We start from the raw sequence: 23,004 nt of genomic DNA, 5'->3' as shown, positions 1-23,004 counted from the left end.
TCATAAACGAAGGTCAAACTCTCGCAAACTCTTGTTCCAACAAAGACATTTGTATACTCCGCGACAACTTTCCTCGGCAATGCAGTGGAAGGTACAGGCCCACGTCCCCTCTCCCATTTTGAGTGTACGCGGGCGGCTCTCCTCCTCTCCCCGGAAATGGGGGAGGAGGAGAGCCTGTGTACACTCAAAATGGGAGAAGGGACGCGGGCCTGTACCTTCCACTGCATTGCCAAGAAAAGTTGTCGCGGAGTATAGCGACGTGCGCCAAGTGCATCGCTTGCACCGTAGACGCAGTTGTGAGACACATGCCGAGCGAGGACCTTACCTGGACAACCGCAGACCCTTTGCAGATAGGCACTTGGTAGGAGTTTACATTCCCTTCAAAGTGAGGAATCTCGGTCACGGCGGGGTCGGGAGAAATGATCTGCAGCGTCAACGTGCCCGTCAGGTTCGCTGCCGTGTTGTTCCCGAACCGATCCTGAACAGAAGAAAGCACAAAGTCGGGCATTTTTACTAAAAACAAAAGGAGCAGGATGTGCAACTCCCAAGAAAAACTGCTCAACACGAAAGTGGCCATTTCTATCTGAGAAGGAGCCTGTAAAAGCTACTGCCCTAGTGAAAGATTGTCCGCTATTCCGAGGTTTCCACGAAATGAACCGCAGTCGAGCAATAAAAGCGAGTCAAACTCGGGACGTACGGTGAGGTCGAGCTTGAGGTACTTCAGTAGGTTTCGAGAAGAGGTCTTGGCCTGGTTCGAAACCGAAGGGATGGTGGGGTCTTGCTGGGGAGCTATCTTGACCGGGGAGTCGGGCTGCACGGTCAGCGAGATCTGAAACACGACACACGTGTGCTCTCTGAACTGTTCTATCAGTAGATCGGCGTGAAGGTTTGTGGCACAACAGGACTGGCAAAAACAAGTACAACCAGAGGGTTATAAACAGTGTTGTACACGTTACTAAAAAAAAAGTAATTGATTACAATTACTATTACTCTTGGCTAAAAAGTATTCAATTAGATTACTTGATTACTTGACAGCAGAAGTAATTGGACATTACTTTAAGAAGTAACCGTTACTTTTCCGATTACTTTACTGTGTGAAGACTTATCTTTAGCGCTCATAACAATGAACTGCTTCCAACCTCGGAACCTTGCTCGTCACAAAGGCCACGTAGGGTAAATACGGGATCTTGACGTGTATTTGAACTGGCTGTTATATTTTGCATCTGCTTTAGACATTCTTCGGTTCTGGTTCTCCTATGGGCTGCAAGTAGGTACTGTAAGCAGGATTGTTTTTGTTTATTTCTGTGTGTGTGCATGAGGGGGCTAGTTTGAACGAAGGACTTACAAAGCTACATTCTGCTCCCTCAAACTTCGCCCTGAATGGCCTTTGTCAAGCACTAAAGCTTCCCTGGGGCTTCACAGGGGCTTTCTGGGGCTTCCCAATCCCAATCCCAGCTCGAAAAAAAGAAAACGTACATCCCACAGAAACTATACATACAGAGGGGTTGACCTCATTTCCTACAGATCCGCAAAAATCTTTTTTTTTTCCCTGTTCGGAAAAAGAAGCAAATTTTTTTTATTGTTGTCATTTCAGAAAAAAAAAAGGTGTGTGCGGGGGGGGGGGGGGGGGGGTTTCCCGTGGAAAAATAGTAACGGTTAGAAGTAATTTTAATTACTTCAAAAAGTAATCAGATTACTCTTTTGATTACTGCCTAATAAAAGTAATCAAATGATTACAAAATTACTCAAAAAAGTAATCGAATACAAGTTATTTGGTTACTTGTAATGCGTAAGGTACAAGTCTGGTTATAAGTTGGCACAAGTGCACACCCAAAAATATACCTATGTAAAAAATAAAATTTTCATTTAAAAAACAACAAAAAAATTGTTCATGGTAATAAAACCCGAGACTCAGGAACACAGAAGCGGAGGAACACAGAAGGGGACGAACACCTGAGTCTCGGGTTTTATTACCATGAATCATCACCAGCTCGCTTGTTTTTTAAGTATTATTTCAAAAAATTGTTGCGGCATTTTTTTGTGTTTACCGGGCATTCAGACTGTGCCGCATGGGTTTCTGAAGAGAGCTGTGCTGCCTTTCTCTGGAGCTATGCTTTCATAGAATTGACCTCGAGTCCTCAAAAAAAGCTAAACCTTTTTGCACAAAGTTTCAAATGATAGATTTATCTTAATTCTATGAATAAGGTTGGTATACACAAAATGTGTTTCTGCGGCATTCTTCAAATTTGCAGTGAACGTTGCAGGTTTTTTTTTTTTTAATCTTTCTTTGGGTATAGCACGTTATATTGTTTTATTTTATGGGATGGTGGACACGTCTCGAATTTCTCGTGTTTACTTATAATCTGTGCGAACGCCCAATGCCGGAGTCCAGCAACTGCTTTCAAACATTTAGTAAAGACCATTGTGGTAGAGACAAAGCCAGCAAGCTTCGAATCCACCCGCTAATAGAACGTCGAGCTCCCAATTGTGGGCTCAATTCCCACGGGGGTGCATTTACAGTTTTGTTTCTTCTTCTCAATTTACCGCAGTTTTGTACAGACCATCCTTTGAAGCATGTGCCACACATATCGTATTGGTTACCTCGGAGTTTCATCGCACTCCCCTCCGGGATCCCAGCACTCAAATGCACTTTGCATTACGAGATCGAACACATGTACTTTTCAAATACCGCAGAGCCACACCAACATATTCTCGGGCGATACGGTTCACAGGCCTTCACATTCGCCAACACCGGTCCCATTGAATTCCCATAGGAACACGTGTATCAATTTCCCGCTTGTTGCGTTTGACTTTACGCCCATGAACCGCTGCCCGACGCGGCCGACTGGACGCATTGGACCACCGGATCGAGGCCTCCCTCTTCCCCTTTTTTTCCCGTTTTTCGTCCCTCTTGCCCTTAGACTAGGCTCGAAAAGGATTCGAGCTTATGCAATAGCCCGGACATTGTCCCACCTCTTTCTTTGAGGCGCATGCACGTGCTTCCATGTGCTCAAGCGAGCTAATTTGGAGTGTGTAATTATTTGTTGTAATTATGTCGTTAAGAAACGAGCCCTGGAGAATTTGGTTTTCCCGGGTTTTTTTTTTTTCGTTCCCGCGCTCCGCCCACGAATCGTCGTTGGCGCATAAGGAAGCACGCTTGTTGTACGTGCAGGCGGAAGCACGCTAGAATCTCGTTCATTTGAGCCCGAGGGGGACCAAAACTTTATATGAGGGGGGACACTACCCAGAAAAAAATATTTCTGCAAAAAAGGTTGACTTTGAAAAATGACATATTTACATCCACCAACATCTAGAGTATTCCCAGAAATTTTCACTAGTTTACACTGCACAGATAATTTTTTATAAATTAGTTTCTGTCCACCGAAGCTAAAGGAAGGGTAGGGTTTGGAGCGCTTTGAACGCCTTTTCCTCCGTTCCACTTTTTGGTATAAATTCCATTTTAGTCAATCTATCGTTTGATAATGACAGTACAGGGAAGGCTCATTCTTCACTTTTCCTGAGTGAAATTTAATAAGAAATGCGGCTATGGAATTTTTTTGTCACTTTCCAGATGTCTTTTATAAAAAAATGTTGACTTTTTGTCGAAGACACAGAAGACCAAAAAGTTGACCAATTCTGCAGAAGAGAAAATTGATAGAAATAAATTACTTTTACAAAAAAATTGTCCATAGCCGCACCTCCTCGGCATTCTGCTAGATATCTAGCGAATAAAAATCTTGAATATTGTGATAGTTTTCCGACGATAGATTAACTAAACAATGTAGGCGTGTTGCTGATAGAAGCTGCTCCGATTTCCTTCCCACCTAAACGACAGATGTGAAAGTTTGTTACGCACCTTCAAGCATGACCACCAATCTACCCTGTAAATTTCATTAATTTTAAGCCAAGGGTTTAAAAGTTGACCCTCCCAGGGGGTGTTTCCCCTTAAATAATGCAAAAGTTGAATTACCGGGAGTTTCCTTCCTAGAAACACATAGGACGAGACCTGAATGTTAATTTGAACTATCCGCGAGTTTGAATTAACGAGATTCGACATACAACCCACGTTTCTCTTTGCAGAACTGCAGCTTAAGCGGTACACCATTCCATTGAGTTCTATAAGAGCTAGCGGTAGTCAGAAAAAGCCGCATTACATTTGGTCTTATACTATAAGCAGTTGCGTTATAAGTCATCTCTACTAAATTTGAAGCCTTCCTTAGAGATCAGGTGGGTACTTTGTTGGGAACGTATTCGAAGACACTTCCAGAAACAACCCTTGGCATCCAGCACGAGCCAGCCAGACCGTACCACTCACATTCAGATGTTTTGTTTCTCGGCGCATGCACACCAAGATCGTTCAACATTGTTCCGGGAACTTACGACAGAGCTGCTGATCATGTGCTTCCCATTGTTGAAGTGGAACTGGAGGTTGTACTCCCCAGCTGCCTCGGGAACTTTCACTTTCCTGACGTCGAGAGGATGAAATCAGAAAAACCAATAAAGGACATAACAATCTTCGAAAGCATCCCTAGGGTAGCTCCAGACACGCATCAATACAAAACCAAAGCATCACATCTCATAAAGAAAAAAGCATAGCCAAGCACCCATGCATCGCTAGAAGCAAACATTAACAAACAGAAAAAGCAACCCACCTGAAATGATAAATCCCGCCAGAGGATGTTGACTCGGCTGGATTGGCAGTGAACGTCTGCCGTAAAAACGAGAAACAAAAGAATGGTACACTGCTCAATACGACTTGCAGAAACGAGAGAATAAAAGGTAACGCATTTCATACAATAATTATGATACGAAGAGAGTAAAAGAGGTCTACGGGCTTAGGCATCACAAAAAGACTGTCATGCAAAGAGAAATAACCACCCTGGTCCTACATATAGGGTCCAAATTATGCAGAATTCCAACTGAGGGGGCTATTAGAGGACAATGTATGACATCCCTCCACTACATTTCTTGAAGAGTGGTCGCATGACCTCGTCACGTGACACAAACTCTGTGATTGTGTCATGCGACGTCGCCATTATGTCACCTGACCACACATCATGCAACCACACTATGTGACACCATGCCACATGGCGTGGTTAAGTGGCCACATAACCCATAGTGCCAAAACACTTTCAGCATTTCCACTCTGGTGAAGAAGGAAGAGCAGCGGAGCTGTAGCTTCTGTTCTCGGCGGTGGCTTTCCAGGCGAGCCATCTGCTCTTCTTTCGCAAGGGAACCTGAAGCGCTTGGCGTAGTGGAACTTTAGGCAATAGCGGCCTCGCAGCGGTTGCAGAACCATGCGTGCTGCTGCGCACATTGCCGCTCGTTCCGCTCTTCTTCCTCCGAAGAAAGGTTGCTGCCACCTATGAGCGACGGCGACAAGCAATTGTCTGCATTCTGCCGTCGCTCATAGATGGCGGTAGCTGTCCAGGGTTCGTTATCACAATTGCTTTGCTGGTGGACACGATCTTGGGGAACCTAGCCCTTAACAGCTCCGCTGTAAAAACCACATGATCATCACACTCCCGTGTTCTCATACTTACGTTACAACTCTTCATGACACTCTAGACCTGAAAACCAACACACAAAATCATTCTGCTTTAAGGGGGACGCGGGCTTTGAAAACCGGAAAATCTCGAAAAAGTCGATTTTTAGAAAACCTTATTTTTCGGTTGTATATCTCATAAACTACCTTCTCTGTAATTATCAGCACCAAATATAACGGGGAAATATTTAAAAACAATTATTTACGAGGCCTGAATAGCATCCAAGTGACGGTCAAACGTCAAAATCAACCCCAACTTCGCGCGCTCGCCATTTTCGACGCGTTGGGCCGACGGCCGCCATCTTAGTCTTGTTTTGAACGTGAATTCTTTCTCTTTTTTTTTGCCACCTCCCAAAATGGCGTCGGCCGCGTGGTTACGGCGTGGTCGCCGTTCTTCCATGTCGCAATCGCAAGAACGCGATTGGACAGAGCGCGCGCTCGAGGAGCGTGCGGGGGAGCGCGCGACTGCTATTGGCTGGGACGCGATTTCTCCGCGCGCGGAGCGCTCTCCTCCTCCGTTTCTCCTGCTGTTGCCGCTTCCGTCGTCTGCTTTTGATAGTGGTCTGCTTGCACGCGCTCTTGCTTTGTCAGCTCCACTTCGTTTTTCGCCATCTTTACGATCGTTTTCCGAACTTTCTTTGAGTAGTTTCGTGTAGCGTGCCCGTCTGTTTCGTGGTCGCACACGATGCGGGGTTCAAAGTACAAGACGGTGCACGCGTTTGGCGCGCGGAAGCGGTCCATGAAGTTAGTGCGGATGGCGAAGTTGGAAGTTTCTGCACGGCGTGCCGTCAATGATGATCGCGTCAACACTTCCAGTGATGGATTTTCTGTGCCATCGGCTGTCGTCGAGGAAGAACGCATCGCCCTGCTCACGCCTGGAGTACCGAGCATGCCGACCGTTGTGGTTCCTCCCGAGATCGCGGGTCCCAGCGCCCGTCTTCCGCCTGCCGCGACAAGTAGGAGCGCGTCTTCTAGCACCCATCTGCGGACGCATTTCCTGACACGTGAGGAGATCGAAGCAGAAGCTAGACATTGTGATATTGCTCAAGCCGAACTTGGAGCTATGCCAGCAAACTGCACTGCATGAAGCGGTGTTGAGGTTCAACGCCGGCTGCTACAAGGCAACTGCAGAAATATCGGTTGCAGTGGGACTTCAGCCGACCCATCTAGCCCTCCAACGAGCTGCCGAGAAAGATGCCCTACGTCTGCACAAGGCCAGCAAACGACATCAAGAGAATTTGGAAAGGCGGAACAAAAAGAAAGTGCGCAAGAACACTTCTGACTATTCTGCCAGGGTCATTCTAAAGCTGAAAATCTGCGTGCAACTTTCAAGTGCTGTTTTCTCAGAATGGATTTTTTCACTGTCGTGGCTGCTCGTCCCAGCGATATCTCAGGAACTGATGAATGGACTTTTGTGCTGTCTTTTTTATTCTGTTCTCTAATAACTTTGTGAGGGCATAACAGAGCCCTTTTTTTAAAAAACTGTACTAAAAATTTATAATAAAAAAATGAAATTTGGTGAATGTGGGTTTCATTGACTACACAAAATTCAAAGTTGCGTTAAAATTTTTCCACAAAGGAATTTAAAAAAAGGGCTCTGTTATGCCCTGGGGAATGTATCCAGGGGTCATCATAACAAATTTTACGCCGCTACTACCTTTTTCAAATTCTCCAGACCTGGGATAAGGAATGCATATGGACGATTTTGATAAATACTTGTAACTTGATAAATAATATGCACAGCTCCATGAAACTTTGCAGTTACTCTTATGTCTGTGCTATAAACACATTCTGTAAATTTCGTTCAGATATCTCTAGAAATAAGAAATTTCATATTTATTCCCCACCTCCTCCCTTAAGAGAACAAATAAAACAAATGAATATGAGAACGAGCCCATAAATTGATTTGAATTCGTTGATCTGCCTTTTCCTTTTAGCTGTTTCTAGGGTAATGAAACTGAGAAGTACCGTATTTGTATGAATATAATGCAAGTTTCGTGCTCCAAAACGCACCTCGCATCATATTCGGAATCGAGTTCAGCCACGAGGCGTGCAAGTCTGGAGAAAGCCAGAGGAGAAAGCTATCCTTCCAGCTGAAGCCAGGAGATCGGGTGGGAAAAGAAGTGGGGGTGTGGGAGAAAATTTATTGGCTATTAGGCCACACGAAGGGGCAAATAGAAAACAAAAAAAAGCATTTTTATCCCTTTTGTATTTGTACAATGCGCAAACACCACAGAAACGCAGTGCGCAGAAACGCAGCGCGCCATGTGGGAATGTGGGCACAGGCCAAGCCAAGCCAAGCCAAGCCAACACAAGCCAAGCTAAGACCACTGACCATGTTTACGCAATCGTGCAACACGAGGTGATTGTTTATGCAGTGGGACCAGAACAAGACTAAGTGCAATCATGTATGGGGTTCCGCAGTCTTTTTTCTGCCTGCGCATCTTTTAATTTCTGCTCCAGAGTGGTCTGGTGTTTGTGCGTCGGTGCTTTTGCCTCATGCCTTGCTTTGTTTTGGGCTGCCGAGGAGCTCACACCAAAGAAAAAGGGGACTACCAGACAAGCAGCGCCCTGATGCTGCTTATGTGCGTAGTCACCAAGTGGACTGGAAACAGAAGGACCTGAGCAGTAAGGGTGAGTGCAGTCAAAACATAAACTGATATTTCTTCCAATTTCCATTGCCTTTTCACTTCTGCTATGCCCCTGAGTGCCAGAAATGTATGCAGCCTCAACTTGATTTATATTAGTAATACCATTTTTTTTTTTTTGAGGGCATCGAAATTTTCCTTTGCGTTATATTCGTGGAAATACACTTGTTAGCTAAAGCGAGCACAACCCACCTTTTGATTCTTGGGCGAGCAATCGATGCGCAGCAGCTTCATGCTCAGCTCCTTCCCTCTAAGCGAGCACATGATGTTCCCGTCCTCAGCAAGCACGTGAACTGCAATTTCTGCGCAGCCACAAACGAAATATGGTTGTTAGGATCCACCTTCCCATGGTTCCTTGAACTGCAAAACTCATCGAGTTCCCCAGAAACCAGCCCCGTTCACCCAAGGGTGTGCACGCCGCTTGCACCCCTGCTAGCGCTGCAAATGCACGAATAACAGCCCTCTTCACTAGGCTGCACAAAACACTCGGTTGCAATCAAACACAACTACAGTCAAACCTGTTTATAACCCTTTTGGGTGCGCATATTAGTTCAAAATATCAAACATAGACCGAATATTCTAGAATGAGTCACTACAATCTCAAGAGCGACAGCCCGGTAGACGAAGATGCAGTCACCAACAGATTTGACAGCGAAGCTGTTTATGGCTAGGGTTCCATTAATTTTTTGTGTGCAATGACTAAAAACTCTACGCTTGCATGTGCATGCCTTACCCATATGCACACACACGCCTTCCCTTTGCGAGCACCTATGGAGGCCCATTCTTGTTTTTTGTGCTTCCTAAATGTATAGACTTCTTTCTCCAGTAAGTCGAAAAGCACAATGCTTCTTGTCATTGTTTTAATTTTTCCAACTAAGTCCCTTGACGTATCAGAAAGCCGTCCTGCGAACGAAAATTTTGTACTGTGGCGAGGTGCTTCAAGCCTTACAAGCTGTGTATAGCACAAACAGATATATGACCCCGATCTGGTTACACGAAGAGTTTGTTCCGTTTTCTCCGCCCTTTGTGCCCTGGCTTTAGACATCGGATAATGGAACATCCGCTGCACCGCTAACGATCAGACTAAGGAATGTCATCATTACAAAATGCCATCATTACAAAATTAAGAAAATACAATATGTAGCGAAGCACGAGTGTTCTCAATCAAAATATATTTACCCGCGGCACTTTAACACAAAAATAAGCAGTATAATATTTGCAGCGAAGCCGACCTGCGGAAACTGCGTTTGGCCATTCTGAGAGTGTGGGTGCGATTTCGATCACTTCTAGAAAAGATACAACAAAAAAGGGGGAAATCGCATCAAGCCAATTGAAAGTAAACATGATCGGCAGTAAAAATAAAAAAGTCGAACAAGATTAAAAGATTTTTTTAATAAAGCGGATTTAAAATATTGGTAAATCTCATTTGTGACGATATTTCAGATTTAATATAAAATATTCCGTGAAAATAAAATGAACTAAACTTATGCTCATCAATAGCCCAGGTATAGGACTACACCCGCATAGTGTTTGGTAAGCCACATAAGTAATAACTCACGAGATAGAAGGCTCTGAATATGCCACTGGATTATCCAAGAGACAATGTTTGGCATTTTGCACCTCAGTAAAAAAACATAGTAAAGTATTTTCCTTTGAACTAAAAATAGTCGGCATGATATACAAGCACACAAAAGATTACTGTCAGTTTGTATGCTTTCCATGTTCATACCAGCGTAGAGAACTGGGTAGAAAAATCCCGAAGTAAAAAACAAACTTTCACTGTGCTCCACTTTAATATCTTCTTGTGACGCAAAACATTTTTTAAAAAATTTTGAAAAGCGGTTTTGTTTTTTACAGACATGGGGCATGTACATATATTTTTTTTAAATCCAAAGACCTACCCTGACAGGCGTGTTCGATTTCAAATGAAACCACTCAATAGGTTGCTCGTTTTAGAAGTACTTCTTACGTGCATTTTCGTTATTTAGCCGTCAGATGTAGACTGTAACTCGCCGCATCCATTACAAACGTTTGCGGCCGTATTTAGATCTTTGTGTCATATAAAGATTGGTGGTTCCTGGATTGCGTCTCCCAGCGGTCCGTTTACCGTGTCCTAATAAATGGTTTCTCCATTTCCGCCCGACGACATCGTCAAAGTGGTGGGTGTGGCAGACGACCATTTCGCTGCAGGTCAGCTCGACAGTCCACCGAAGCTTCGGCAGCAAAGAACTGGGGCACCGCCACGACGACGACACTCGCGTACGCTCATACTTTTTGCCGATTGCCAGGATCGCGACGCCCGACGGCACGACATTCTGGCTCTTTGCGACGTCGTCCGTGACCTCTTCGGGACCACTTTTGATGCACGGGTGTGAGAGGATGCTAAACGCGCCGGTCAAACCTGCGTTCCAGGCACTAATTCCGACTAAGTACGTAGCGGGCCATGCTAATCCTAAGCGACAGTCTCGGTGAGGTTCCGCACCTGGCAGCTCCTCGGCGACGGTGAAGGTCTTCTTGCCCTTGAAGTCGACGTTCAGTTCCACGGGCTTCTCGGGGTCGCAGGTCAGGTGGAGCCGGAGCACGGGGCCGTTGATGAAGCTCCGCCCAATGGCCGCCTTGGTGCCCAGCGTGAAGCGGCCCCGGCAGTTCGTCGAACAGATGTTGAACTCGCACGGCTTCGGAGTGACCCTGTCGACAGATTGACAATGACCCACTGGAGTTTGCGCTCTTCGAACGAGTACGGCGCCACGGTCGCTCGTTTACGGGAGTGTCCTCGCTCCGGTGCTTGAACACGGTACAGCAGCGCGTAACGGGAAAGCGCACCTTTTCGAGGCAGGTACGTATGAAATTGGCGAAATTATTGACTTAGCCTCGGATGTCTAAGACACAATAGGATATCCCCAGACATTAAAAATGCTTCACAGAGCGTTGACGCAGCCTTTGGGTAGCACATTAGACAAGTGAAAGCATCTCGAAAACTCGTCCCAGGTTCACGTGTCACACCCCGTTTCGAAGAGAAAAAAGTCCCTTCTCGAACATTGTATTAGGTCAAAAGTATGAAAGGCTTTCGTCCAACAATGTGACAGATGCACGCCGAGCTAGCACGCCGCTTGTACGAGCCCCCGGACGCTCTTGAACCATATGCAGCGGCTTTTCGTGTCGAAGTCTCCAACGCCACGGTTGAAATAAAATGGAATTGATGAAGTATTCCTGGCACTGCGGCCAAACAAAGCTGAAGCGCGACCTCGTCGTTTCCTCCCACCCCTCTCTTTTTGTAATTATTCTTTTCCGAAAGACGCCCAAACGCCAAAACACAGCTGGACAGAAAGCTGCAATCCACCTGCCGGCTGGCTAGCTCTGAGGAAGTTTGCAGCTTTCGAAAGGATTTTTTGAAGCCAAACACTAAGGCAATCAGTCCGTAAGGGCTGGTCCACACACTCGCGTTTGGTTGCAACCGAGTGCTTCTCACGGATGGTGTCCACATTTGATCTCGAGAATACTGCGAAAATTTCGCTGCAGTGAAACGTGGCTCCAGGACCACCCCATGGATGGCACTATCTCGTCGCGAGAGAGCATGAGGCTGCTTAGCAAACTCGGTTTCAACTAGATGCACTGGGAAAACATGTCGCGCTTTAATGCGACCGCCTTTCAGAAGGATCTGACAACCGGGGATCCTGTGGCGGGTCAGACTTGCGGCGGTGTGATGAGCCCACTCACCGTGACTTGGTGGAGAGGGTCAGGACGCCGAAAGAAGCCCTCCCCTTGCTGTCGGTCTTCACCGGCGGCTGCGGGGGTGTCGCCTGCATAGCCAGACGCGCTTCCTCAGCGACGACGACTTCCGTCGTCGAGACGTGCAACGACCGAGCCCTTTTCCAAAATGGCCCCGATCTACGTACGCCAATTAATATGGACGGTTGAAAACAAACAGACGCCAAATGTCTAGTCCGTGGGTTCGCAGAAAGGGTTCCTTGGAGTTCCCTTACGGGCTCCTTGAGTTCCCCGCTGTTCTTAGCCGTCCCTGCCCCCGAGAAAAGTGTTTTTCCAGTTTACCGTAAAGTCTCGTAAGGGTGCCCTCCCCCGGAAGGTCACCCATCTCATTTTTCTGGCCAAATATCCGCAACATAAAAGCTCCGAAACGTCGCCCACTCTACGACTTTTGTTGAACATTGCGTGCGTCCGACGGGAATCGCATCAACTGCGATGTCCGAGATGTCGGTACATGTGACAAGCGAGTTCACAGCGGATTCCCCAAGCTCTTCTGCGATCTGCACGTGCCATATCGATTCCCGTGGCACGCAAGTTTGTAGCCGGTTTGCGCATGTTTGTCGCAACATGAAACACGAATCTGCTGCATCCGCAGTCTCTTGTATCCTTTCACGCGACACAGGGGTTCGTAGCGAATTTCTGTGTATCAGTTCCTGCTCGTATCAGTTCCCATGTCACGTGGCTTTAGGGGGTGCCCCCGTGTTTATCATTAGTTTTTGATTAAAGTTTTGCTGCCTCACTCCCAAAAATAACTCACCTCGTGTTTTTCACCATTTACCTCTTCATTTTGGGTGGGCACCCTACGGGATATTACGGTAAGCAATATTTTGGCAATCCCAAGCTAGGAATTGATGCAGAACTATGATCTACATAATCCATAGTATGCACATTGTTGCTTACACGGTGCATAGGTTTTTTACTACTTTATTACATCAATGCCGAGACCGGGAGCGGTTCCATGGCTGTTATAATCAATAACATATTAAATACTGTTCAGTATTTATTAGTACCCTACTTTTAGTCGATTTTCTCATTTATATTTCATTCATTTATTTTTACTTTATAATCTTATATTTTTCATTGATTACTTACTTCATTTCTTATTTATTTGTTTTATTTCTTCATTTCATACACTTTTTTATTTTAATTTTTACTCAACCGTTATTGTTTAATTTATTTTTCATTTTCATTCAAAACCTGCCACTGTAGCTGGTGCTTTTGCATTAAAATAAAAATATAGGTCCGTCCATACCAACAGCACTAGTAGCTTAGTGTCTATAGCATCCATCGCACCGCAACAGGTTCGAGTTTCGCTGGGGCCCCAAACCTAATATATAAATGTTTATATATACCGTAAAATCTCTCAATACAGTAAAACCTCGTTATAACAAAATGGGATATAACAAACTAATGGATATAACAAAGCAATCATAATTCCCCTTGCTTGCTATAGTAGGAAGAAATGGACATTGGCTATAACAAACTAATGGTTATAACAAAATAATTATGACCGCTCCTTCAACTTAATTTGTTATAACGAGGTTTTACTGTATTCAGAAATTATCCAATCGAAATAGGAAGGGGGCCCTTACCCTGTTCTGAAAAGACATTCAAGATGGCAGCCACAAAAATATAAAATTTTCATAAAATGGGAGGAGGAACTTACACGAGGGGGGGGGGGGGGGGGGGGGAAATCGCATGCTCGGCCTTTTACGGTAATCTATAATCTAATGTTTGTAATGCTCCCAGTGCGTCACTCGTTTACGACGCTCTTTGCGACGTTCATCACTATTTTCTCATAAAAAGTGCTGCATGAAACACATTCTGCGTTAAAATCACCCTCGCCTGTTTGTACGTGCCACTCCAGACGTCCATGGTATGCGTGCTTGGCACATTAAGATTCCCAGTGTCAGTAATTCGTTAGAAGCTGCAGGAAAATGCCTTCGAGCCTCCCGGCGTCAATGTGCTATGGTCCAGTAGTGGGGGCATCGGTGGCCAAGTGCACCAATGCGGCGCAGCTCGGACCGTGCAAAGCAAAAGCTCACGCTGCAGAACCCAAGGACCCTGCGCTCGATTGCCACCCCCCCCCCCCCCCCCCCCCGACTGCTTCGATCTGAACGAGTATCATACCAACGCGCGATCGTGCATCGCCACCGCGCTATGCGCATTAAGATTCCAGGCTAACGGTTGCACTGCGCCGGCTAAATTTCCTGTCCACAACCGAGACACCGGATGCCCATTGGGGCTGACTAACTTCCGGCCATCTAAACGTCCAACGCAACTTTCGGTTCACTAATGCGACGAAAGTGCATAACACCAAGGTGCAAGTGCGGGCAGGTGAAATCCCCTGGGAACGTCGGGGACATCGACGTGCCCCAGTGACGGTCCACGTCCCAACAGACAGTGGCCGTTCCCGTGGCAAGAAAGACCCGTTGGGGAAGGAGCAGCCTGTTACCTTCATGGCTTCGTCGATCCCCAGGTGAACTTTGACGTTGGGCTCGTTCGTAGGGTTGCCCCTGGCATCCTGGAGCTGCACGACCAACGGCCTTGGGAGCTTGCCGTCCGGGCTCACCGTGACCGGCTGCAATCGTGCGGAAATTTGTTCCACCTGCCTACCAGTCTTCCACGCGGTGGTACAACAACGGGCACCTCAAAACACCCCGATTTGCAGACTTAGAAAATGAAAAGATATAGGAAGGTTCCACCACTGCTGCATGGCATCGTGGCAAAAGTAGACACGCGGCTCACGAAGCCTTTCGCTGTTTTATTTTACTTTCCACCTTGGTTTGCTGCACCCACATTTTACGCACCTCAGAAAGAAAACAGAAAGAAAACAGAAAGAAAAGCACAGCAAAGCGGATTCATCATGGAAGCCGCCGTGAAGCCGCAAAAGTTTGCCGCGCCTGCGCAGTGTGATGTCACCGCCGGAGCACCGTGTGAAAGAAGATGTGCCACACTGCTTGTAGGAATGCGCTGCGTGTAGCAATGTGAAAGCATTCCTACACGTAAGCAGTCCTCTGTTGTATTTGTTTCAAGGTAAATCGTAATGACAACATGTAACAAATTTTGTAAATGTCAGATCATGTTAACATTGATTTCTGTATGATACAAGGTTCTTCGTGCACTAATGAAGCGGCATTTTTCGAGGTGTGCTGCATAGGAGGGGGGGGGGGGGGGGGGTATTTTTGTGCGTGGACTATGCACCGGGTGCGGACTATATAAGAAGTAGACTTTTTTTCGGCCGAATTTCGCTTCAACAATCTATACACTGGGTGCGGACCATAGGGTGCTTGCATGAGACCACGATGCAATGCCGCTTCCTGCTTCAAATCTCTACCGCAATCCATGTTGGTGGCATTTGTCTGTTTTCATCCCACGTACGCCATGTCTTTCTCTGCATGGAAGCCATGTTTTCCAGGTCACTCGAGTTCCTTTGCGTCGTAATCGACTGCACCGGCCAAAGTGGTTGGGAGCATATGAGATATTTGGCCGGTACTCCATCTTTATACGCACTGGGCTTTATTCAGACCAGACAAACAGGTGCCAGAGAAGACGGCTCGTCGGCGATCAAAATGACTCCGACAGTCACCACCGGACGGTTTCGAAGAGGGGAAAAAAAGACGAAGTAAACACGAGTTTAAGCGTCCCAAATAGGTATGTCCCTGATTGTACTTCTTGAAATCCGTCGTCGACCGAGCCTTCGGCTTGCTTCTGTGTCTTACTACAGTCGAACCCGGATATATTGAATTCAAAGGGGATCGTAAAAGAGTTCGATATATCGATAATTTGATATACAAAAATATGGTGACTTAAGCTCTAGTTGAAATTTCTGCGTGTCTCTGCTAATACCGAAGGCCGCGACGAACGGGACCTTACCAAAGAGAGCCTCTAAGAGCCGCTAAATACAGGAGAGCTTAGCTGGTGAAGATCGCAAACACCGCTGCGTTTATGGGACGATGTTTGCGATCATTTATGCGTGCGCGACATCCACACAGCACCAACGACAAAACACAGAAATAATTTAGAAAAACAAAAGAACGGAAAAAGTGAGCCGCATATAAACACACTCTTGATCCATAGAACAAAGTTAATTAAGCAACAAAAAAAAACCTCACTAAATTCAGTCAGAAAAAAAAAAAAGGCAAAAAAAGAAAAAACTGGCAAAGCAACGATGGCAAAAGGAAAGGGTGAACAAAGATAAAGCGTTCAAAGTGTGATTGCTCAACTGCTGTTGTGGACACACTCAACTTGAAGACTTTTTTTTGCTTATTTTATTTTGGGGCTAAAGGGTCACACAGCGACTGCAGTGCTCGGGGAAAGAGCGCACGCTACCATTCCAAATGGGGGCACTCCCTGCCCTTTCTCCCTTCCTTTTGCTTTTAGCATCCTCCACTTTTTTTTTTTCTTTCTTACAACTGCTTTTTTGCTGTGTGTCCCTGTGCACGGATGCTGGCTTGGCAGTCTGCCAGCCCCGTACACAAGCTATGTGCTCGCAGCCGCGCAATCCGACCGCGGCTTGAATGTCCCGAGCGTCCTCGCCATTAGTGTGTGATACAGAAAAAAAACGCTCTTATACTAGGTATTACATGTGATTTTCAAGGGGATGTTTGGACTGCTCAATACAGTAAAACCTCGTTATAACAAAATGGGATATAACAAACTAATGGATATAACAAAGCAATCCTAATTCCCCTTGCTTGCTAATAGTAGGAGAAATGGACATTGGCTATAACAAACTAGTGGTTATAACGAAATAGTTACGACCGCTCCTTCAACTTTGTTATAACGAGGTTTTACTGTATAAACAATAATTCGAAATACCCGGGCGCGATATGACCAGGCTCGACTGTAACAGCAAAGACGACGCTAACAAAGAATCGCTTACGCGCGTGCGAATGGGGAAAACAGCAAATGGTCTCATTGACAGGGCCAGATGGCTCGTAAATGTTGTATTTCGTGGTTTTTCGACACTCTGCTCAGTAGCAGGCGACTCGGTTAACGACAGAACTTGTTAAGTACAATTGGGGACGTATTTGGGAAGTTTAAACACAAGCTTACTCCATAGTTTCCCTTTTCTAAACCACCCGACGGCGTCTGCCGCGGCCATTATGCCCACTGATGAGCCGAGTTCAAGCCAGTCGGTGCTCCCTTATATCCCCGACTATTAAGCCTGAGGCCGTCGCAGTCAACCACCCGAAAGAACTCGACCGATCTGGAAAACACTGGTTCCACGTATCGAAAGGCACAGCAGACGTAGGACGAAAGCGGACGGACGTCACCATCGTGGACTTCGGCGGAGATTTAGAGTCGGAAGCAGCGTTGCATAGCAGTCTCGTGCAAGCGCCCCACAGTCCAGAAAAAACGACAAGACAAAAGGGTCGGCCACGAGGGGGAGAAAAGGAGGGCACCTCGCTGGGGTTGTAGTCCACGTAGGCGAGGGTGGCTGGGACCCCGGGGACCAGGTGGAGCCGGAGGTAGTCCTTGAGGCCCTTCCACTGGAAGCACACCTCCTTACTGCCCAGCTTGGTGTCCATGAACTTGAGGCCCGTCACGTGGAAGCCGCAACTCTGTACCGGAGAAGGGGAGGGATGAGGGACGAGTCAGTGCGACACCTCACTGCCTGCAATGCGAGAGCGGCATTGCGCGAGAAACCACGCTCGAGGGACGGGCAAAGACGCCTCCGTAACCAGCACGAGCGTCGGCTCGGAAAAATATTATGGCGTTCCTTCGATCTGCTGTCGAGTCGAAGTCGGTTATAACGAAATAGCGGCTACAGCAAAGCGATCACGATCGCAAAGCAATATACACGGAGCTTGGCTCCGCAAGTATTGCTTGCCTACAGTGCGCAGGTGCTCGGTTTAGAAGTGCAGTCAATGGGGCAAACCCACCACGATTACGCCAGAGAATGTGTTGGGGAGCATTGTCTTGACAACCCGCAGTCCTCAGTAATGATTGTTTTGTTGTTTATTTTGTCAAATTTGAAATTGACGAAACAATGAAGCATTAGCATAGCTGCGACAATCTTGTCGTGCCCATATGCCACAGTTCATAAATATAGCTATATTAAAATTAACTGAGCTTAGAAGTGGACAAGAGGAAGGCTGCGAATAACCTTCATGAATTCAGCTGAACTTTCGCATAAGCATGGTGCACGGTAGTGAAAAGTTTGATGATACCATTCAATATTTGATTTAGAAATATTCGGCCGAAATCACTATTCGCTTCGAATATGCTTCAAGCTGAAAATCCACTATTCACACATGGCTACTTTTTAGCATATACCTTTATGTTGGGCTTCTGTCGTTTTCATTATCCACTTGGCCCAATTCTCAGCCTTGTTACAGTTTACAAGCTTGCAAACTGTGCTAGAAACACTGCACCTAGCAGGGAACGTTATTCCCGTATTAGAGATGCATCAACACATGACATAGGGCCTCGTGATGTCCTCAAACACAAAAAGGAAGGGCCATCTGCTTTACCGCTGCCAGTTCTCATTTCACACACTTTTTAAGAATAAAGATACTGGCAAATATAGCCTCATAAAAGGCCTCGAGCCAAGTGCTAAATGAACTGGACTTCAACCCAACTAATGTAAAGGCCGCAATGCTAAGTTTAGTAGCACTCAAACACTCTTTAGTTATGAAAATGAAAGGGCTACCTGACCTGGGGCAAAATCTGAAAGCCAAAGGAAAAGACAAAGCCTTGACATTGGGCCAGAGGACATAGGTACAAGAGCCAAAAATACGATCAGAGACGAGCATAAAGGACGATAATCAATGCGTGCTCATTACCTGGTCCAGAGATTTGACCACGTCGCCGTAGTCGAGTCCGTCAGATATGATGAGCAGCTCGGCAAGGTCTTTCAGGAGCAGCTGTGTCAAGATGAGAAAGGGAACAATTAGAGCTTAGAATCACAGATTAGGCCTTTTTGATCTAATGGACACTGGTCCAATGTTAGCTTACAAACACTACTGTAGAAGAAGGTGCTCACAAAGAAGATAAAAACTACTAAGGACCGCAAAAAGCATGCTGGAATTGACAGCGGCAGCTGTTGGATTGTTGAAAGACTTGCTTTAGGAGATTTGCTTTTAGACGATGGGCTTTAGATTGTTTGTTTTATGAGAATAGTTGTAGATGTGCTAGACGTGCTGGAGTACCTTCTAGAAGTGGCAGCAGTGAGAGCTGTGGTAACGGAGCTGCCACTGTGTGGGTGAAGGCAACAAGGGGGGCAAAAAAGAGAGGGAGCAAGAGCGCCTGTCTTGCAATAGATGACATGCTTGTGCAAAGGGCGACGGAGGTGGGGAGAAAGCGACAACGCGGTGGCGATGGGAGATTTTGCCGGAAACGGCACTGACAGCTGCCACCGTAAAGACAGTAGGGAGCAACAGGGTTCCGCACCTCATTTGCAGCACTGCCCTTTATTACAAAGTGAGGAACGGACGTAAGAAGTGCAACGACAGAAAGCGAGTACCGTATTTACCCGCAGATAGGTCGACCATGAAAATAGGTCAACCCCTCTTTACTAAACACACCAAGAATAAAAAAAAAAAAAATTTCAAATACAGTAGAGACCACTTACAACGTAACCGCTTATAGTGCAGGACCGAGTATAACGCTTTTTTAAACCACCAGTTCGCCTCCCGTAGAACTCCATGTAATTACATACCGCTTAAAATGCAGGCGCACGAAGGGAAATACCGGTTATAGTGCGGTTTCTGTAACAGCCTGCCGACCGCGCCGACCACTAGATAACGGCGCTAGCCGCAAGCGGCACTCGTGGGGCAAGGAGGTTGCTCGAAGAAGCGGGGAGAAGCGAAGAGAGAGGCTTCAAGGGGCACTGACACCCCAAAGGTCGTATTATTTTTTATTGTCTAAAACGATGCAAGTTGTTGTCATAGACACGCAAAAAAAAACTTTCCCAAGCACGCGCGCGCCTTTTTATTTTTTGCGTTTATATTTCCCGCGCTCACCACCTTGCTTCTTTTGATCGGTGACGTCAAAAATCAGGAAGTTTAGAAGCTTTGTAGGCGACATTTCTATAACTTTTAATAACAGCAATCGTAAAACATGTTTTTTAACGCAATTGCGAACGTACTACGGCCCCTTTTTTGAAATACAAAAAATCAGATTTCGGTGTGATGTCGCTTTCTGGATTTGTATCCTTCCTCGCAAACTTGGCGGCGCTATCGGCGAGACGAGGAGGAAACCGGTTTTTCCCGCGCCGGCTTCTATCCCGCCTGCTCACCTCCTCCTCGCCTCGGGTTGCTGTGGCAACGGCAGAGGTCCCAAGGAAAGTCGAGTCGCAGGAGACCGCAAAATTTGACTCACTGCACTGGCGCGGATCACGCGGGAACTTCAAATTCGGCATTTGGAAATTGTTTTTTTAATTCAGAAATACTGAATTCCCAAGTTTCGAATTTTGAGAGCAATGTCCCGGCATCGTTTTCAATCGTTTCGGATAATAAAATAAAATATGATTTTGATGTGTCAGTGCCCCTTTCAGTTACCATAGCGACGGAGGGACGCACGCACGTGTCGTTCACGTGCGTGCGTTTCTCCGCTGCGTTGGAAACAACCACAATGACAGACCAATCGCAGATCGAAGAGAAGTGTTCGCGCGCGTTGCATGCCGGTCGCGGGCCGGCTTCTTCTATCGGCAAACATTGCGTCGGTTATGATCGTCGACGTAGACGGCGTGGTGGAAGCTCATTGTTCCGCGTAAAAGCGTTATCTTTGACTGTGAATTTTCGTTGTGTGTCGCTATGATAACCCAGCACGTACTAGAAGGGAAGATCCACCTACTCGTGCGGCGATGTCGTAACGGCACTCTCAAGACGGCAGAAACGCCCATGTCGTCGTGTTTGTTTACTTCGACTACAGTGGTGCTTTCTAAGCATTTGTGTTTTCGAACATCGCCCCGATTGCTTATTTGGAGCATTTCATGCCTGTGCTCATGTTGAAGGTATTACTGGTGCAAACCGTCTAAAGGATGCGAATTTTCACGTGTTTTCATCACCAGAGAAAAGTGATTAGGGTTAGCAATCCTGAACGCTCGCAACGTCCGTCCGCAACCCGCGACGCCGTTAAAAGGCTGCGCCAGGCGAAAGTCGCTCATTTCTTTCAAAATGTGTGAAAACTTGAGAGAGAAGTGTACTAGTCTGGTGAAATAAAGACTTTAGTTAAACTAAGCTTTATTTTTCATCTAACATAAAATAAAAATATTTTACAAAGGTAAGTTGTCTCAAGGCATGTATTTTGGCGTGAAAAATTGATGTTTTGGATATAACGCGGTACCGCTTATACAGTATAGACCACTTACAACGTAACCGCTTATAGTGCAGGACCGGGTATAACGCGGCTTTTTTAAACCACCGGTTCGCCTCCCATAGAACTCCATGTAATCACATACCGCTTAAAATGCAGGCGCGCGAAGGGAAATACCGGTTATAGTGCGGTTTCTGATACAGCCCACCGACCGACTAGCGCAGCGAGCACGCTTCCCTGTGCGACACTAGATAACGGCGCTAGCCGCAAGCGGCACTCGCGGGGGTAAGGATGGCAAGGAGGTTGCTCGAAGAAGCGAAGAGAGAGGCTTCAGTTGCCATAGCGACGGAGGGACGCAAGCACGTGTCGTTCACGACCAAATACTCCTTGTTCACAATGCAAGGACGCAAGACGTTGGAGCGAGCCAACAATGGAGCGAGCCCAACTTTCCCCTCTGCGTGGCTGCGTTGGAAACATGGTTGGAAATAACCGCAACGGCAGACCAATCGCAGGTCGAGGAGAAGTGCTCGCGCTTGTTGCATGCCGGTCGCGGGCCGGCTTCTTCTATCCGCAAACATGGCGTCGGTGGTGATCGTCGACGTCGACGGCGTGGTGGAAGCTCATCGTTCCGCGTAAAAGCGCTATCCCTGACTGAGGATTTTCGTTGTGTGTCGCTACGATAACCCAGCACGTACTAGAAGGGAAGATCCACCTACTCGTGAGGCGATGTCGTGGCGGCACTCTCAAGACAGCAGAAACGCCCGTGCCGTCGTGTTTGTTTACTTCGACTACAGTGGTGCTTTCTAAGCATTTGTGTTTTCGAACATCGCCCGTATTTCTTATTTGGAGCATTCCATGCGCACATTTCATGCGCGTACCGTATAAAGGATGCAAATTTTCACGAGTTTTCATCACCGGAGAAAAGTGATTAGGGTTAGCAATCCTGAACGCTCGCAACGTCCGTCCACAACCCGCGACGCTGTTAAAAGGCTGCGCCAGGCAGAAGTCACTCATTTCTTTCAAAATGTGTGACACACTTGAGAGAGAAGTGTACTAACTAGTCTGGTGAAATAAAGACTTTCCTCAAACTAAGCTTTATTTTTCATCTAATATAAAATAAATTGTTTTACAAAGGTAAGTTGTCCCATGGCATGTATCTTGGCCTGAAAAATTGATGTTTTGGTTACATAGCGCGGTACCGCTTATAGGTGACATTCACTTGACGTCACTCGCTAGATGCGCTGGCATCGGCCAACACGGTCACCATCTTCGAGGTCTCCTTCTATCTCACGTAGGTATTGGGTGCCGTCTGACCGGACCTTTCAGCATGGGTTAGCAGCATTTTACAACTTTAAAGGGTCTTTTTGGCCGAAGCTACGGGTTATTCTTAAACTTTGGTGCTTTTGAAGCGCCGTAGGAATATTTTTTCTGTGTGTTTTAGTTTGTTTCCGTCGCTATCAGACTTTCCCACCGCGGCCGTGTTGCTCCCTCGGCTCCATGCAGCTCTCCGTGTCGCGCGCCGTGCCCACGGCGGCAGCTCTTGCAAGAACTGTGATTTTTCTACTTTGGGGCTTTTGTAGCACGGTGTGATTACTCAGTGTTTTGTTTTGCTAGTTTCCTTACTGTTTTTTCTCTAGCAGATTGTCTGCGCTACGGCCGTGTAACCGTGTTGCTCCATCGCCTCCGTGTCGTATGTCGTGCCTTCGGTGCTCGTTCCTGTGCAGAAACATGCCGTGCGGCTCACCGAATGCGCAGCTAATGGAAAATGCACCAGATTTTTCA

General features: G+C 46.6%; 1 protein-coding gene across 1 annotated transcript in view; it reads right to left on the bottom strand.

Annotated features, from left to right (window-relative positions):
- Positions 1 to 23,004, bottom strand: part of LOC8053711 (structural maintenance of chromosomes flexible hinge domain-containing protein 1) — a 122,065-nt gene that overhangs the window by 24,683 nt on the left and 74,378 nt on the right. Inside the window, 12 exon segments of the mRNA XM_029983900.4 lie at positions 326 to 478; positions 698 to 829; positions 4,381 to 4,465; positions 4,653 to 4,708; positions 8,386 to 8,495; positions 10,676 to 10,881; positions 11,911 to 11,925; positions 11,927 to 11,969; positions 11,972 to 11,993; positions 14,414 to 14,539; positions 17,367 to 17,525; positions 18,750 to 18,830. Coding sequence (XP_029839760.2) covers positions 326 to 478; positions 698 to 829; positions 4,381 to 4,465; positions 4,653 to 4,708; positions 8,386 to 8,495; positions 10,676 to 10,881; positions 11,911 to 11,925; positions 11,927 to 11,969; positions 11,972 to 11,993; positions 14,414 to 14,539; positions 17,367 to 17,525; positions 18,750 to 18,830 — 1,188 coding nt within the window.

Source organism: Ixodes scapularis, unplaced genomic scaffold (assembly GCF_016920785.2).
Source record: "Ixodes scapularis isolate PalLabHiFi unplaced genomic scaffold, ASM1692078v2 PGA_scaffold2__306_contigs__length_199485367, whole genome shotgun sequence".
Lineage (NCBI taxonomy): Eukaryota > Metazoa > Arthropoda > Arachnida > Ixodida > Ixodidae > Ixodes > Ixodes scapularis.
Note: the sequence above shows the minus strand (reverse complement) of the source record. Positions and strands in the feature narration are given on the sequence as shown.